This window comes from Bombyx mandarina, chromosome 06 (genome assembly GCF_030267445.1).
Source record: "Bombyx mandarina strain Sakado chromosome 06, ASM3026744v2".
NCBI classification, from domain to species: Eukaryota; Metazoa; Arthropoda; class Insecta; order Lepidoptera; family Bombycidae; genus Bombyx; species Bombyx mandarina.
In genome coordinates, this window is record NC_143213.1 from 1,094,641 (window position 1) to 1,113,503 (window position 18,863).

The 18,863-nt window shown below is 42.3% G+C and overlaps 1 protein-coding gene across 1 annotated transcript; it reads right to left on the reverse strand.

Moving 5' to 3' along the window:
• Positions 1 to 2,116: 2,116 nt before the first annotated feature.
• On the reverse strand, positions 2,117 to 18,617 carry LOC149502765 (uncharacterized). The gene is made up of 3 exons (XM_089728487.1): positions 15,438 to 18,617; positions 3,286 to 3,477; positions 2,117 to 2,134 (listed from the first exon to the last, which is right to left on the reverse strand). The coding sequence occupies exons 1-3, from the start codon at positions 18,615 to 18,617 to the stop codon at positions 2,117 to 2,119; spliced, it is 3,390 nt and encodes a 1,129-aa protein (XP_089584613.1).
• Positions 18,618 to 18,863: the final 246 nt, after the last annotated feature.

Below are 18,863 nucleotides of genomic sequence, written 5' to 3' on the forward strand. Positions count from 1 at the left end.
CTAACATCCCGAGATACTCTAGTTCTTTTCAAATCTGTGGCTGTTTTTTAAAAGCGCTATAATGTCGAAAATTATATTCAGTTGAGAGATAGTGTATATAACATAATTCGACGTCGGAAATAATATAATGACCATAAAATATTCGAGGTTAAATTGTAAAAGTTATTTTAATTATAGTACCGTATGAGCAATGTTGCAATTTATGTTTTCTTGCTTCTTTTCTTGCTTGCTTTTATAGAAAATGTATCTATATTTGTGATTTCATGTCTAATGGTACGTTCATATTTTAATCGTCATAGATTTAGATTGGTTTGGTGGATCCAAGGTAGAAAAGATTCGAAGAAAGAGAAGAGAAATTAGAAATGTTTAACATTAAATTATAACAAATCAGAGCGAATGAGGCCAGTGCTAAGATACAAAACGGAAACATTGAGAATTGTTTGAGTAAAAACAGTTTATCTTATATTGAAATTCTCGAGGCGATGACTACAGTGTATATAAATATAAAAAAAACAATATTGCTTGTGTTTGCACCTGAATCGTAAACACGTGTCGGACGGAATAAGAAAATATTTTAATAGAACACAAAATTCGTGCTGTTAGTTTGCTCAACATTATTTCAACTTAATTTTTATAAGGCAAAAGATTACGAACAAATCAAACTCGTTTGTATCAATCAATTTTGAAGTCGTCGTGGTCTAAAGGATAAGACACCCGGTACATTTGTATTGATCGATGCGACCGTGTCGGTCGTGTTCGAATCCCGCAGGCAACTACCAAATTTTTTTATTAAATATGTACCTACTTAACAAATGTTCACGAAAGATTTCCGCGGTGTAACAATAGCATCGTCATCATTTGCACAATTACTAGTGGTATGGTATCTTGTGAGTCCATACTCCAGTCCATAATAGTGCAAGCTAGTTGGGGAAGTAATATCATCTAAATCAGTGCTTTTCAGCCTTTTTTCGCTTAATAATTCTTATCATTTATCAGTACCACTCCGCATCAGTTTCAAGGAACAGGATTCTTGGACTGTTTTTGTTATTGCCCTCGTAGGCAGACGATCACACGGCTCACCTGATGACGTCAGCTGTGCCAGAAGCAAGGCCAAGTCGCAGCCTACCGTGAAGTACTCTTCACAAGCCTCGTTCAAAGAAGGACAAGGTAAATCCCTCCCGACACTGCTGCTAGTATCTCGTCACCAATTGGGCGCGGTAGCTCCATTCCCGCCATTAAAATCTTTAGCCAGCCCATACCGTGGGCTTCGAAGGCTAGTTAGGCGTCTCCCTCGACAGGGGATGACATTCGGGCCCCACATGAAGTCAGTACGCGACCGAACCACGTTCCTACTCGGTCGACTCTACCCCATGATCTGCAAGTAAATTGTCCCTTCGTAACAAGGTGACACTATACAAAACTTGCATACGTTCCGTCATGACTTATGCAAGTGTAGTGTTCGCTCACGCGGCCCGTTCGCACATTATCTCTCTCCAGGTCATTCAATCCCGCTTCTGCAGGATAGCCGTCGGAGCTCCGTGGTATGTGAGGAATGTAGATCTACACGAGGACCTAAATTTAGTACCGGTGCGTAAGTATCTTAAGGAAGCGTCAGAACGCTACTTTTAAAAACCAGCGCGACACGATAACTCTCTTGTCGTGGCCTCCGCTAATTACTTATGCGACTGAGATGGGGCAACGTAAAGCCGCCGTCGCTCGATGTCTTGTTGGATCCTCCGGATTCACTCTCGGTGCTTTTAGGCCTCTCAAGCATCGGTCACCGTCCTCGTCGAGCTCGTCGATTACGACGAAAGACGAGCGAACTAACCCATAGACACAGCCCGCTGAGTTTCTTGCCAGATCTTCTCAGTGGGTCGCGATTCCGATCCGCTGGTAGATTCTTCGAAACACTGCTCTTGCTAGGTGACAGCAAATTCTCTCAAGTTGGGCCCGTGAGCTCATCTACCCCTCCGGGCGTAGCTGGAATAGCCTTTTAGGCTACCAGTGAATAGGTAGGGAGAAAAAAAGACAATCTAAATAGTGTCTATCAATTTCGACTAGCAAATTTTCCTTTATCACTTTTGCCTAGTTTCGGAAAAAAAAACTAAAATTGCGTCTAGTCTAGTTTAATGACCTAAATACGGGGTTATAGGTTAGGCGGGAATGTAAATGCGAGCGTGGGCCATAGATAATAATACATTTAGACGTGGGTCGAGCTATTTAATTTAAATACGTGCTGATTAGGAATCCAGCGAGTCGGTCAACGGCCTTATGTTCACATTTTATTTAGGTAAAGCTGTAACACACGATAAAATGATACGTTTCTAAAATGAAAACAGTGTGCATAGTTCGAGTTTTTTAACGTTCTCGATAGCGTAAAAGTTAACTCAAACTTGTATGCAGTTGGAACAGCGCCCCTAGCGGCAAACGTAGGCAAACGTTCCAACTCCATACAAATATTATATTATTATCATATCTTATATCTTATCTTATCTTATACCTTTAAACGAGCAATTCTTGTATATATATAATCTAAATCTCGGAAACCGCTCCAACGATTTTCATAAAATTTAGTATACAGGGGATTTCGGGGGCGATAAATCGATCTAGCTACGATTTATTTTCAGAAAATGTTGTTTTATTCGTGTTTTCATAATCAACTCTTCCCGACATCTATTGGCGAATAATAATACTATTTTTCTTAATTGAGTGCAACTAACCGTCATCATCTAGTCCTAGTTAACTTTTGCGCTATCGAGCACGTAAAAAAACTCGCCCTAAGCCCACAGAGCACTACCTACGGAATGTTGGTGTTTGAGGTTTGAACGAAGGCTTCACCAGTTGGCAGCGGCATGTCCTTGGCATTGTTGATAAGCGACATTGACCACTCACTATAAGGTGGACCATTTGCATGTTGTTGTAGTTATAGGGTACCCCGCTGGTACATAGGGCCCTCACAAGTTGTCTCCACTTTACCCTGTCTTGCGCTTGCTCCTTGACATCACTCCAGGTCACGTTGGCAGTCCTCATCTCACTCTCTACGGTGCGTCGCCAAGTGTGTACAGGGCGACCAGGTCTTCTCCTGCCAAGCGGTTGCCACTCAAACGCGATTGATGCCGCGTTGACTCCGCTGCGCCGTAGAGTGTGTCCTATCCAACGCCATTTCCGATGAGCAATGTCTTGCGCGATGGGATTTTGGTCACATTTAGTCCAAAGGTCTTTATTAGAGATAGTGACTGGCCAGAATATGCGGAATATCGACCTCAAGCACTTATTTACAAATACCTGCAGTCGGTTCGTGAGTGTCTTGGTCACTCTCCAGGTCTCACATCCGAACAGGAGAACACTGACAATGGAGTCGAACAGGGTCAGCTTGATCCGACGAGTCATGACACTTGACTCCCAAACTGGTTTCAACTGCGCGAAAGCACCCCTGGCTTTCCTAATTCGTATCTCTATATCTTCGTCCGAACCACCCTGATTTGATATGGAACTCCCCAGATATGTAAACTTCTGTGCTGACTTCAATGCATGTTATCGAAGGCAAACATGTTTACTGGTGGTAGGACCTCTTGTGAGTCCGCGCGGGTAGGTACCACCACCCTGCCTATTTCTGCCGTGAAACAGTAATGCGTTTCGGTTTGAAGGGTGAGGCAGCCGTTGTAACTATACTGAGATCTTAGAACTTATATCTCAAGGTGGGTGGCGCATTTACGTTGTAGATGTCCATGGGCTCCAAGTAACCACTTATCACCAGGTGGGCTGTGAGCTCATTCACCCATCTAAGCAATAAATAAAAATTGTTGCTTGCTCCGGGAGTTTCAATATTGCAATAATTGTTACGTTATAATACCTCTTGTAATCGTATGTCGTATCGCTCTTGTCAGAGCGGTCGTGGGCGTCATCCAGCATCATTGGTGTGGGCAGATGTTATGCGCCTCACGAGCAATCACCACTCCTGTCGGTTTGTGGTGAGCCTGGTACACTCATGCAAACTGCCGCCAACTGCCGACTTGGTCTGGTCAGTCCATCGCATGGTGACCTCTTGTAAAAATGAATATTAAAAAAAATCTAATATAAAAAAAAAAGACATGCCCGCTGAGTTTCTTGCCAGTTCTTCTGATAGACGGAGGCTAGTTTTTGTGAATTGGCGGTAGTTCTTTTTGACGTTCAACAAGTATGTACTTTCAAATATATTGAATAAAAAAAAAATTGATTTGATTTGATTTGGAAACAGGACATGAACAAACAGACAAAGTCAAAAATATTCATTTTATCACATTTAAGACAGACAATTCATTTATTGCATGTGTTTATATAATTTAACGTAAAATAATTTAACATGCAAATGTGAACCTTTTGAAAAACTGACTAGGTACCTACCTATATTAAATTTTAAAAGCATTATCTTCTAAAGTTATTTTTGAATAAAAAATTGTGACTTATTTCAGTATTGTCAGTAAAAAGTTTTGTAAATTTTTAGTAGCGCCATCTGTGATTACAGTGATGAACGACTACAGATTTTTAAAAGTTAGAATGGTCTTTCAATTCTCAAACGTATTAGTATTCTTATCACGTGCTAGATGGCAGCACTACGAGACAAATATGTATTCTGTTTTTCTACTCAGTTTTATCGTGTTAGGCAATATTTTGCAGTTTTCCTCAAAACAAACGAAGATGCATCATAAATCTATTATTATCTAAGAATATCAGTGGTCCAAAGTGCAAGAGAGACATTTTTAATACATAAAAGAAACACGGATTTCGGAAGATTATATTTACAAACTTTTATCGTTCTAGATTGATTGGTGGTAGGGCGTAATACCGAGCGGGTAGGAGCCATTGTCACGCCCATTTCTGCCGCTAAGCAGTCTTACAGCTATTATATAATATAATTGAGGCTTCGATTCAATTCTCTAGAGTGTAGCGGCATTTACGTTGTGATGTTTATCGGCAACCACTTAACATCAAGTGGACCGGGAGGTCGTTCATCTATCTATCCAATAGAAATAAGGTTGCGGTTGTGGGAACTGGTGGTTATTATTAGCAATATGGATGCCGCCGCCCGCTTTGAAGCATTGACCTCATCGTACATTGGTTAGTTGTTACAGCTCTCACATCCTCTCTATTCTAGAGTAGACATATGAGGATTCAGTATCAGTTTTATCAGGCTGCCATCCGTTGGTTCAGAGCGTGTTTCATGTAGGAATTTATCGCTTGATACCATTTTCACTAGAACAATTCGCGAAGCAGCTGCCCTTGAGCTGGTTCTTTCTTAGGCGCTGGAGCAGCTGTTAGTAAATCCCACTTCTGGGTGAGTCTTAGCTCGTCCGCATGTCCTGGTGAAAGTGGAAAGGCCACCTGGTCACCAGTAATCCTTCCTTTTTCACAGGGTAGGTACCACCACCCTGCCTCTTTCTGCCATGAAGCAGTAATGCGTTTCGGTTCGAAGGGTGGGGGGCAGCCGTTGCAACTAAACTTGAGACCTTAGAACTTATATATCTCAAGGTGGGTGGCGCATTTACGTCGTAGATGTCTATGGGCTCCAGTAACCAGTTAACACTAGGTGGGCTGTAAACTCGTCCATCCATCTAAGCAATAAAAAAAAGAACTATTACGATTCAGAAAGGACAAGAAAAAGAACTATCAAAAGAGGCACTCTTTGGGAATGTAGCCTTCTTGAGCGGATCTATATTTAGTTGGCTACAATTATAATCGTATTAAATATTACGGACAAGGCTTAAGTTGACATCTCAAGAGTTCGAAACCTTAAAAAAAAGGTTTATTTATTTATGTAACGGAAATTTAATTAAAAGTTACGTAAGTTGATCACGAATTGCTGCATTCCGTGCTACAGTTTTTATTTATTTATATTTATTGCCTTTGTAGGCAGACGACAAACTTAAGCATTTCATTCAGACGTACGTCTTAAATCCGTAATTGGAAAAAAAATATTTTCAGTAAAATACGTACCAGCTACCATTTATAAAAAACTAAATATATACATACGTATGTATAAAACTTTTCTAGTTCCATTATGTTCATCGAACTTTTTGCACGAATTTAGCAACAACAAAAAAAACTTGTCTAAAACTGAAGAATCTCTTTTTGTAGAATGAATATAATAACATAATATTATACATGATAATTCATAATATCAAAAAATTCACACAAAAAAAGCATAAATACCACTTGTTGGTATAAACTTTGAGATAGGAATATATAACTCTATTATTAATTTTAGAGGTAATTTGAATATAGATAAGTTCTAATATTTTTTACGCGATTTATTCATAAATTTGCATATTCGACCTGTTACTGTTCTCCGGTACAAAAATATACATCTAATAATATGTAATAATTATGTCACTTAGTAATGAATAACTATGTATATTGTAGAAATTTCTTTTTTTAAACGTAATGAAAATAACATACCAATATATAGGTAAATACAGTAATGTTACGCCGGTAAGAGTAACACCATCTATCGCCGAATAGTCGGACGAATATCGAAGGACCTAGTAGCATCAAGAACGCCCGAGAAGTACAACGCCATCTATTGTCAGATAGCGGAAACACATAGTATTCAACTTGTGTGGAATATTCTCGATAATTCTAGGAATGTCGTATCGACTATAAAAGCGTTGCAGAGATGGCACGCAGTCAGAAGAGATGAAGAAGAAGAAGAAAGAAGAAGAGAAGAGAGAAGAAGGAGACGAAGAAAGAAGTCGATCTCACCCATTATCTTCAAGCCTGCCTGATACTCCATCCAGCAGCGCATCACCCTTGCCTCATTAGGCAGGGAGCCACATGTCCGGGCAGAGGGGTTTCCACGAGGCCCGCTCCGCGCCCCCGCAAGGGGACGCGACGACCCCACGACACGCAGTCAGTCAGTAATCGGAACTACTCGAAGCGAAACAGCGAACGGATCACCTGCAGCGAAGCGGACGAAGCGAATTAAGAATTTCAAAGTGTTTGTGAAGTGTTTTAAGTGTTCCAAGTGATAAATACAGTTTCAATTTATACTTCGGTAGAATTTTATTTATCTCGAGCCCCAGCGCGTAACAGTAATATTATGAGAACAAAATTAATTATATAGTCACTCTCATTAAATCGAGGGGTATTTAGAAAGGCTAAGCTTAAGTTTGGGTTAAGCGACCTTTTTGCAGCTTTACAGGAGGGCCATTTAAAACTTAAATCTTAGAAAAAATATCATGACAAAAAAACATCTTTGAATGGGGTAAACATAATTGAATTTCATTTAAAAACATCCGATTGTTGATACTAATCCCAAATAAAACCTTTAATTAAAAATAAATGTCGCGTATTTAGCGAAATGTCGCGTATTTAGCGAAATGTCGCTTAAACCAAATAGCCTTTCACCCCTCAACATGTATACTTTACAAAGCATAGGATAGATAGAGCTTCCTAAACTTTTTTCAACGGAAAATAGTTTATATGTAATAAATTTTTAGAAAATACAAATCCTAACTATTACGAGTATTAGGTTTTTTTTTCTATTGCTTCGATGGGTGGACGAGCTCACAGCCCACCTGGTGTTAAGTGGTTACTGGAGCCCATAGACATTCACAACATAAATGCGCCACCCATCATGAGATAAAGTTCTAAGGTCTCAAGTATAGTTACAACGGCTACCCCACCCTTCAAACCGAAACGCATTACTGCTTCACGGTAGAAATAGGCAGGGTGGTGGTACCCACCCGCGTGGACTCACAAGAGGTCCTACCACCAGTAAAAATACTTAAATCATAATAGCTTCATATCTGTGAATCCCATTTAAAAAAAATTATGCACAAAAGGTTTTCACCAACATTTGACATTACAGAAAAATACGAAAATAATAAATAAAAAAATTACTTCGTCGTTAGATATCACAACATGTTTGCTGCTTTTTTTTTCTATCTGTGCTCACGGGGCTCTATTCTGAGGACATGTGCTGTCACACACCTTGAGACATGAAGTCTAACTCCCGTATCTTTAGTCGTTCACACGAACTTAACTCGACTCGACTCAACCTCCAACGCGCGTTTTGGTATGATTGGCCGTAAAAATAAATTCCACTCAAACGTCCCTGGAAAATTTTCCTCATCGGAGTGGAGTATATGAATTGTCACTGTTCAATGCTTCTAGTATCAAACAGAAAGTGGCAGCTTGACTTTGACATTAAGCAATGGCCGTAGACCGATAGGTTTGATGCTAGCTTGATGAAATTTTCCTCAAACTGATGACGGCGTGGTGACGCAATACCATAGCTCTACCTCACTAGAGTTGAGGAATAATGTAATGGTCGAGTAAAAAATTCCAAACTCGAGTAAGTTTGGGAGGAATGCTCGAGCGGCATCGGATGAGTTAAGGGTGGAGGAATATTTGACGAAACGTCTAAAGATACGGGCATTGTATAGTTTAAAGTTAGTCCCACTCTTCAAATCGGAAAGCATTTCTTTGCGGCAGAAACAGCCAGAGTGGGCGTTGAAATAGTTGAGTCTTAAGTACGTTTTTAATTTAAAAAAAATTGTAACTTGCATCGCTCGGTACGGGTGCAAAGCTCTAATTTTTTGGGTCACAATTACACCAAAATTACATTCATCACAAAAAAATCACACCTCAAATTTAAAAGAAAAAACACAAGCCAAGACAAATTAAAAATGTTTATTTTTTTTCACTACTGTGTTAGCATTGAGATAATAATTAAGAAGTTAACTGAACAGGAAATATTTTATTAATACACACAAATATTTAGCAGTCGTTGTTTGTGGAAATCGTGTTGTGTGTAGAGCTAAGAAGTATATTTCAAAATTGAATAGCTTTTTGTAACATATTTATTGTAGTACCTGATCATATATTATACCTGATGTGTATATTTATACATAAGAATCGATACATGGATCATAATTAATATAATCAAAAGCAAATACTAGACACATAGGTAATATATAAGTCGTCGTGGCCTAAGCGATAAGACATCCGGTGCATTCGTGTTGAAGCGATGCACCGGTGTTCGAATCTCAGACGGGTACAAATTTTTCTAATGAAATACGTACTTAACAAATGTTCACGATTGACTTCCACGGTGAAGGAATAACATCGTGTAATAAAAATGAAACCCGCAAAATTGTAATTTGCGTAATTACTGGTGGTAGGATCTCTTGTAAGTCCGCGCGGATAGGTACCACCACCCTGCCTATTTCTGTCGTGAACCAGTAATGCGTTTCGGTTTGAAGGGTGGGGCAACCATTGTAACTATACTGAGATCCTTGGAACTTATATCTCAAGGTGGGTGGCGCATTTGCGTTGTGGATGTCTAGCAGTAACCACTTGACACCAGGTGAGCTGAGAGCTCGTCCACCCATCTAAGCAATAAAAAAAAAGTGTACTTTCAGTATTTCAATAGATGTTCACCTTTCTTTAATATATTATAGTATATATATTATTATATAGTATCTTTTCCTTTGTATATTTAATAAAAATCGCACTTTAATAGTTTTTTTTTTTAATAAAGTTTTAAATAAATTGAAAGTAGCGGAAACAATACCTTACTTGGAAAAATCTCGCGGCATTTTTAATTTGTTTCATTGATGATCTGACTATTTATTCAATAATATTACTCCACATTGACACATAAAATGCGACTGTACCATGTTTATATAAAATGCAAAAATAAACAATTGTCCAAATATCCATATATGTTTAAAATTAGTTTCACAAATATATCTTAATCTACAGAATCTTCCTATGATAAAATATCAAAACAATTATAATCTTTTTACTGTAATCCCACAATGTAATAAAATTATGTGGTACATTGAGTCCTTCACTGAAAATTATAATTATTTTGCTACGCTGCACCCACACTGCCTAATAGGCAAATAACATGATTTATTAAAGAAACAATTGTGGATCTCAAAAATGGTTATTTAAGATTCTTTAGTAAATGATTACAGAATTAAAATCTAGAAATCAATACAGTATTTTTTTCTTGTTTTTGTGATTCGAGGAAGATTAAAATTAGACATTTTTAATGACTGCTACGAGTATTCAAAACTGACGTAATGAATCAATTACATAAATTAGCAAAAATAGCTTTTGGGATGTCAATTATATAAAAACGATCGCTTCTTTTTTTTAGTCACGCGCATAGGATTGTGTGCATTATCATACTGGACATAGTATTAGTAAAATGTTTGTGTACCGGGCTATTAATAGGTGCAATGAGACCTCCTCTGTTTGTGACAGAAAAAGATCTGGCCGTCCACGTAGTGTTCGTACGAAAAAGGTGGTCAAAGCAGTAAGGGAAAGAATTCGAAGAAATCCTGTCCGAAAGCAAAAGATTTTATCTCGGGAGATGAAGATAGCACCTAGAACCATGTCGCGTATTTTAAAATATGACTTAGTACTTGCAGCCTATAGGAGACGTACTGGTCATTTCTTAACTGATAATTTAAAAGAGAATAGGGTGGTAAAATCGAAACAACTGCTGAAGTGGTACGCAAAGAGAGGTCATAGAAAAATTTTGTTTACGGATGAGAAATTTTTTACAATTGAGCAACCTTTTAACAAACAAAATGACCGTATTTATGCTCAAAGCTCTAAGGAAGCTTCCCAATTAGTCGACAGAGTGCAACGTGGGCACTATCCGACTTCAGTGATGGTTTGGTGGAGTCTAAGCTATGAAGGAGTGACTGAGCCATACTTTTGTGAAAAAGGTATCAAAACATCGGCACAAGTGTATCAAGATACCATTCTTGAGAAGGTAGTGAAGCCCCTTAACAACACCATGTTCAATAATCAAGAATGATCCTTCCAGCAAGACTCGGCGCCAGGTCATTAAGCTCGGTCTACGCAGTGTTGGTTGGAAACGAACGTTTCGGACTTCATCAGAGCTGAAGACTGGCCGTCGTCTAGACCCGATCGTAATCCGCTGGATTATGATTTATGGTCAGTTTTAGAGAGTACGGCTTTCTCTAAACGCCATGATAAATTGGAGTCCCTAAAACAATCCGTACGATTGGCAGTGAAAAATTTTCCCATGGAAAGAGTGCGTTCTATTGATAACTGGCCTCAACGTTTAAAGGACTGTATTGCAGCCAATGGAGACCACTTCGAATAATCTTTTTATACTTTAAATTGTTTTATATTTATGTATTAAACTAACACACTGTAAAAGTAATAAATGTTATTTGCAATAGATTTTTTTTTCCTTTGTCTCAGTATTTATTTATGGTAACTAGGTATATATATATATATATATGGATGGCTGAGCGGTAGGTTCCGTCATCACTCGTTTTTGGTTGAACTCACTTTATAAAAAGTCAATAAAACCTTTTGAATAATAATTATTGAAACTCAACTTACACAACTTTCACAATGATAGGGTAAACCGACAGTTTCGTTCCACATACCGACAGACCGACTGACTGACTGACTGACAGAGACTCACTGACTGAGACGGACCGACCGTCCGATACGGACCGAATGACTGTCTGACACGGAATGCCACGACTCTGTCCACGTACCGCCATTTTATACTGTGGCGTTACGGAGTCTACCCTTCATTTTGTGATATTTATCAAAACAACATTTCATCATTTAAAATAATAATCAAAACCACCGTCTTAATATTACTAAAAGTCGTTATCCACGACATATATATATATATATGTTGGAGTATTTCCACTTTCGGGTAGCGACATGGTAAGCGGGCGGTCTTCGTAAGTCAATAAAACCAAAAATGAACTCAGAGCGTATATTACGCAGGAGCGCTCCGTCCGACACGGCGACACGCTCTCTTCTGAGATCGAGAGTTTTTTTTTTTTTTTTTTTTCCTACCTATGCCTAGCCTTGAGAGGCTATTTCAGCTTCGCCCTAACGTTTGTAGGTGAGCTCGCGGGGCTCAACCGGAGTGTTGCTAACACTGACCCTAGCAAGAGCAGTGCTTCGCAGAATCTACCACCGGATCGGAAACGCGACCCACTGAGAAGATCCGGCGAGAAACTCAGTGGGCTGTGTCTATGGGTTAGTTCGCTCGTCGAGCCCTTCGTCGCAAGCGACGGGTTCGACGAGGACGGTGAACGGTGCTTGTGGTGCCTAAAAGCACTGTTAATGGATCAGGAGGATCCGTAATGACGTGCTTTGGGCGACGTCGACGGTTTACCATTCGGTCTACTGGGTCGGGTATGTAATTTCCAGCGGCTACGATGAGAGGGTTCTTATGTCGTGCCGCCTTCTCAAAATGGCGCAGCGATGCCGACTGTAGATACTTACTAAATGAGTCGAGCTCCAGGTCATCGTGGAGATCCACGTTCCTAAGGAACCAAGGCGCTCCGACGGCTATCCTGCAGAATCGTGATTGAATAACCTGAAGAGATTTCAAGTGGGTGCGGGCTGCGTGAGCGAACACTACGCTTGCATACGTCATGACGGGGCGTATACAAGTTTTTTTTATTTTTTTATTTTTTTTTTATTGCTTAGCTGTGTGGACGAGCTCACAGCCCACCTGTTGTTAAGTGGTTACTGGAGCCCATAGACATCTACAACGTAAATGCGCCACACACCTTGAGATATAGTTCTAAGGTCTCAGTATAGTCACAACGGCTGCCCCACCCTTCAAACCGAAACGCATTACTGCTTCACGGCAGAAATAGGCGGGGCGGTGGTACCTACCCGTGCGGACTCACAAGAGGTCCTACCACCAGTAAATAGGCGGGGCGGGTTTTGTAGAGAGTTACCTTATTGCGAAGGGACAGTTTGCTTCGACTACAAAGCATTGGATAGAGTCGCCCTAGAATAAACGCGGCGCGGTCGCGTACCGTTTTTATATGGGGACTGAATGTCATCCCTCTGTCGAGGGTGACGCCTAGATATTTGACCTTAGAGACCCACGGTATGGGCTGGCCAAAGAGAGTAATGGGACTAACGGCGGAGGTGTTTGCGCGCCTACTACGGAGTTGGATGCTCGAAGTGATGTTCGGAGGGCGACCCCTTTTGAAGAGCACCGCTGCGCTTTTCGTGGGGTTGGTGTCAATTCGCCACTTCCGGAACTACTGTCCCATGGTGGCTACTGCGATCTGGAGTCGCCGATGAAGCAGCGACATCTTCCTACACGAGTAGTAGATAGCCGTGTCATCGGCGAAGAGCGCTAGATGGTTCTCCGGAGACCGGGGTATATCATTGATATACAAACTAAATAATAACGGGGAGAGCGCGGAGCCTTGCGAGACTCCGGCGGTCAGTTGACGGGGACGAGAACGAGTTCCCTCTACTCGATATCGAAACGAACGGTTCGACAAGAAGTCTCGTATGATGAGCACGAGTCTGTCTGGCACTCCCATGTTGTACAGTTTATAAATTAAACCGTTGTGCCAGACTTTGTCGAACGCCTTCGCGATGTCGAAGAAGAGGGCGCCGGTCGGGATTTGTTTACGCCTATTTAGTCCTATCAGGATGTGCTCCGTGAGGCGGTGCACTTGTTGTACGCACGAGTGTTTAGAGCGGAATCCGAACTGTTCGTCTATGAGAATTTTGTTCGCGGTAACAAAATCCCAGAGGCGTTTCCTAAGGAGACGTTCGTAAATTTTTCCTATCGTCGGGAGGAGACTAATCGGACGGTAACTAGAAGTTTCGTTTGTCGGTTTGCCCGGCTTATGTATACCGATAACGTCCGCTTCTTTCCACACCGCGGGAAAGATGCAGTGCGTCATAGCGGCATTTAAAATTGTAGCCAACATTGCTATCAGTTGGACTGGCAAGAGTTTTAGCGCGCGGTTGCGGATGCCGTCGGAGCCGGGTGCCTTCCTAGGTTGGAGGTTGTGGATCGCGTCTCTAACTTCGTCAGTGGTAATGGGGGGTAACGCATCCGAGGGCGGCAGGGAAGCTCTGCGCTCGACCTCCCTGTCGACTAACTCGGTGTGTTCGGGGTCCGCGTGTTGAGTGCTGGCGGTGCACTGCTCTTGCAGTGCATCGGCCAGCAGCTCAGCCTTGTCATCGTCATCGAATGCCGGTGGTTGGCCTGAAGGGCGTACGAGGGGAGGCATAGTAGCGGTAGTTTCGGATTTGAGAGTCCTAGCTAGTCGCCAGTATGCTTGGTGGGAGGGCGCGAGTTGTTCTAAATAACTATGCCAATTATCGTTACGCGCGTCGCTTAAGCGGGAGTGGACTTCGCGTTGTAGACGACGCATCCGAATCCGGTTTGAATGCGTGGGAAGACTGTACACGACCCGGTCTGTATGGCTGTTTCCGAGTCGTGTAATAATATTTTCTGCTGTCTGTTTGTGCGCTGGTAGAAGACGGCTGTTTCTTTCGATGGGTTTCGGCTTCTGTAGCGAGGTTTCACAGGTAACTGTCTGGTTCACTGGTAGCTGATTCACTGGTGGTTTTCTGATAACTGTACTATTGGAGAAATGCTGGTAACTGTTTCTGTCTTGCTGATGTTTCTTTGTCGGAGAGCTTCTGAGAACTGTTTCTGTCTTGATGATCTGCTGAGAACTGTTTCTATCTTGCTGATGGTTCTTTGTCGAAGATTCACTGGGAACTGTTTTTGCCTTTTTTTTTTTTTTTTTTTTTTCCCTACCTATGCTGATAGCCTTGAGAGGCTATTTCAGCTTACCCTAGCTTGTGTAGGTGAGCTCGCGGGGCTCAAACCGGAGAATTGCTAACACCGCCCTAGCAAGAGCAGTGCTTCGCAGAATCTACCACCGGATCGGAAGCGCGACCCACTGAGAAGATCCGGCGAGAAACTCAGTGGGCTGTGTCTGTGGGTTAATTCGCTCGTCGAGCCCTTCGTCGCAAGCGACGGGTTCGGCGAGGACGGTGACCGGTGCTTGTATTGCCTAAAAGCACCGTTAGTGGATCAGGAGGATCCGTGATGACGTGCGGTGTTTTTGCCTATAAATGGCCATCCTTTTATATTTATTTCAGTACCCCATCTCGCGATGCGCTATCGACGCGCCACTTTCGGGGGTCCCTTGATCTGTATGTTACCGTAGTGAAAGCGCTCCACAAATCGTTCCTATTGGTCTATTTACATTCTCTGATCTGATACACTAACATATTGACTATAAAATAATTTAAGATTATACAGTTTTGTTACATAATTACTTATTAACTATATTATTTCTATTTGTTTGATAAAATCCTATTTCGTCCTGCACATTACTCCCGCCGTGCGAGTCCGTCGCATTATTCTCGGTGCAGGATGGTCTTCTTCGATGGGCAGGCAGGATCAGTAGTTTTTTTTTACTGGTCTCCGTAGAACTCCACCCTTGGTTCTGATGTCTACGGTGCGCCCCACGTTGTCGGGACCTGGATATGTCGCTATCACTTTTCCCTCGCATGTGTGTATTTCGTGACTGGCACTTCCACTTTTCATGGCGACGCCTCGGCCATGAGGCTCCCGCCGGTGCTGCAGCTGCTATATTTACTTCACCCGTCGGTTCTGTAGTTTCTGACGCCGATTCCGTCGGCCAGGAGTCCTCTCGTTGGCGTAGGAATTCTGTCCCTCTGAACCATCTATGTTCATTTTGGTATGGCATTGGGACGTTTCGGGTCACGTCGTCGGCTAAGTTGTGCTTCGTGGGAAACCATCGCCTCCCGTTTATTGTTGAACTGTCCTCTATAGCTGTCAGGCGTTGGGTAACGTACGGTTTGTACGAGCGTGATCCCGTTCTTGTCCATCTCAACACTATCTTACTGTCGGTCCAGAAGGTCTTCGAGGTCGGCTTTCTTTCGTGTTTTCGACGAAAGTCTGTAGTTATGTGCACTGCAACTTTTAAACCTTTAAAACTGTCTAAGAAGTCGTCTTCGTAGTGTCTGTTCTGTACTGCGACTGCCGCCTCCGGGTGCGTGGCTTCTTGTTTCTGGGCGGTCAAGTTCTTTACATATATTGCTGTGGAAGGAGAACTTGACGCCCCGAAGATCAACGAGGTCATTCTGTTTTCTTCTGGGGGCTTGTCATCTCGCTGATCTTTGCGCCAGAGATAACGGAGCGCGTCTCTGTCTTCAGGTCTCAATTTTACTTGTATGAACATCTCTTTGATGTCTGCTATTACTGTTATATTATGCTGTCTGAATCGCATTATCACTCCTGGTAGTGATTGGAGTAGGTCCGGTGCCTTAAGCAGCATATCATTTAAAGCTACCCCTCTTGTTCTGGCGGCGGCGTCGTGGACAACTCGGAGTTTTTCCGGCTTCAGAGGGTTCACGACGGCGAAGTGAGGTAGATACCACGTTCTGTTCTCTGTTTTTGTTTTCGGAGCGAGCTCGGCGTAGCGTTTCGCGACGAGTGCTTCCATCTGTTCTGTGTATTTCTGTTTCAGTTCCGGATTACGATCGAGTTTGTTTTCTATATTTATCAGTCGCTTTAACGAGTTATTGTAGTTGTCTGGTAGACTGACATTATCTGTTTTCCAGAGCAGAGCAGTTTCGTATCTTCCATCTGTTGTGTGGACTGTATTGCTGTTGAGGATGCGAAGCGCCTGTTCCTCTGGGTCTGTTTTTGGTTTTCTTGGTGTGATGCATAGCGCATCCATAGCGAAATACTGTTTTACCAGATTTTCTATTTTATCATCTTCCTGGGTTTCGCTAGCATGATTTATGTAGTTTATGTGGTGGCCTAGGGTACGAGTGCGACCTCCATGCAGTACCCAGCCTAGAGGTGTCAGTGACGCTATTGGCTGATTCCTGTTGCCTCGTCTAACTTTTGAAGTTAGTAACATGTGCCAGTTGTCTTGGCCAATCAGGATTCCAGGTTTCGCGTTCTCGTACGTGATGATGTCACTGATGTCTCGTAGGTGCGAATACTCATCTATCTGTTCCTTTGGTATTTTTTGTGCTGTTACTTGTAGGTCGTTAACTGTTCTCGCTTGTATTATTTCTTTTCGACTGTTGAGGCCTCTGAGCGTGAGGTTGACTCTTCTTGACCTTGTTTCCGTTGATTTTATGTTGTTAATCGCTTGTATGTGTAAGGGATCGATTGGTCCTGTTATTCCAGTCTTCTTGCAAATAATTTCGTCTATTAGTGTTACCGTTGATCCATCGTCGAGCAGCGCGTATGTATCAACCGTGCCTATCGGTCCTTGTACTTGGACTGGGATTATTTTCAAATAGGACTGTTTCCGTTTTCCGGTCCAAGCGGAATTAATGTTCTCTGTTGTTTCCTTGTCACTGTTGTCTGTTTTTTCAATTTTTCTGTCGAAGTGTAGCATCTTGTTGTGAGTATATTTGCAATCATTGACGCCACACGTGTTCGGTTTGCAGTTGTGGGTTTTATTCTTATACTGTAGACATCGGAAACACAGGTGTTTATTCTTAGCGATGTCCCATCTTGTGTTTGAGTCTGCCTTCTTGAATATGTAGCAGTCTGTTGTGGTGTGTTCGGTGTTGCTACATACCGGACATTTAGCTCGTGATGGCTTCTCACTGACTATGTGCACGTTTTGTGTGCGTCTGTTATGTTGTGCGGGCTGCGAGTAGTGCCCCGCCTGTTCAGGCTGTGCATAAGGGCTGCACAGTTCGGCTTCTCTTTTCATGAATTTTTCAAATTTAATCAGATCCGGATCCTCCTTCGGTTGTATCGCAGTGAAGTCGCAGTATCGGTAACGTAGTGTTGGTGTGAGTTTTTCTAACATTGTTTTGGTAGTTTCCGGATTATATAAGTAATGTGTGCAATTTAATGCACGAAGCGTAGCTACGGCATTGGTCACCTTACTGGAGAATATACAAATGTCTCTTGGTGTTTCTGTTAGTCTTGGCAGAGCTCGTAGCGTGTCTAACTCCGTTATGGCTATCGTTTCCGGTCTTCCGAATCGCGCTTCTAGACTTCTTATGACGTCGGACGGATCAGCGTTCGTTATAAGTAGTCCGTCGACGGCTTCCTTTGCTCTTCCTTTCAGATTCCTTCTGAGTCTGTTTATATTTTCTGTTTTTGTAAATGAATTCACTGTCTCGTGATAGGCTGCGCGAAAGGATAGCCAGTCTTGGTGATTTCCATTAAAGATTGGCAATTCTGTGTATCTTGGTTCACGGGAGGCTTTGACGGCGAGTGTTATTGCTGCGGTTAGATCTGAGAAGTCTTGTTTGTCGCAGGCTCCCGCCGGTTTTTCCTTGTGCTGGTCGTCATTTTCTGTTTTTGTGGGTTGCGTTTCCAACCATGTGCCCACTCTTTCATCGAGTTCTGACTTACTGTATTCTGATTCGCTGTTTTCGTCATCAGATCCAGCTTCGAGCGTGGCCAGTCGGGCGGCTGCGAATTCCACCTGACGGCGGGCGAGCTCTTCTCTAGCTTTGGCTATCTTTTGTTCTTTTCTGTTTCGCGACCGGTCAGTTTTGACTGTACCGGCGCGCTGTTTTGTTGGCACGTCATTCTGTTTGGCTATATACTGTTTGACGGCCTCTGTTTTTGAGTTCCCAGGTTTCTCTGCGACTTTCATTGTGGCTTCCATGTTGGCTGTTGCACACGATGATTCTGTTGTGGGGGCTACCAGACTCATGACGGTATTCGCGGTTGTTTCTGTCCACACGCTCTGTGTTGTAGCTGTGGTTTCTGAGGGCGGCGACAGTTCAGTTTCGATCCGTCCTCTTCCTGTTGACCGCGTTATCGGCATTGTTCCAGTTTCCTTTTTTCAAAATGAATCCTTTACCCGGCTCGAGAGAATAATGAAATGTGTCCTCTATCCGGCTCGAATGGACCATGAAATGTGTCCTCTATCCGGCTCGAATGGACCATGAAATGTGTCCTCTATCCGGCTCGAATGGACCATGAAATGTGTCCTCTATCCGGCTCGAATGGACCATGAAATGTACACGACCCGGTCTGTATGGCTGTTTCCGAGTCGTGTAATAATGTTTTC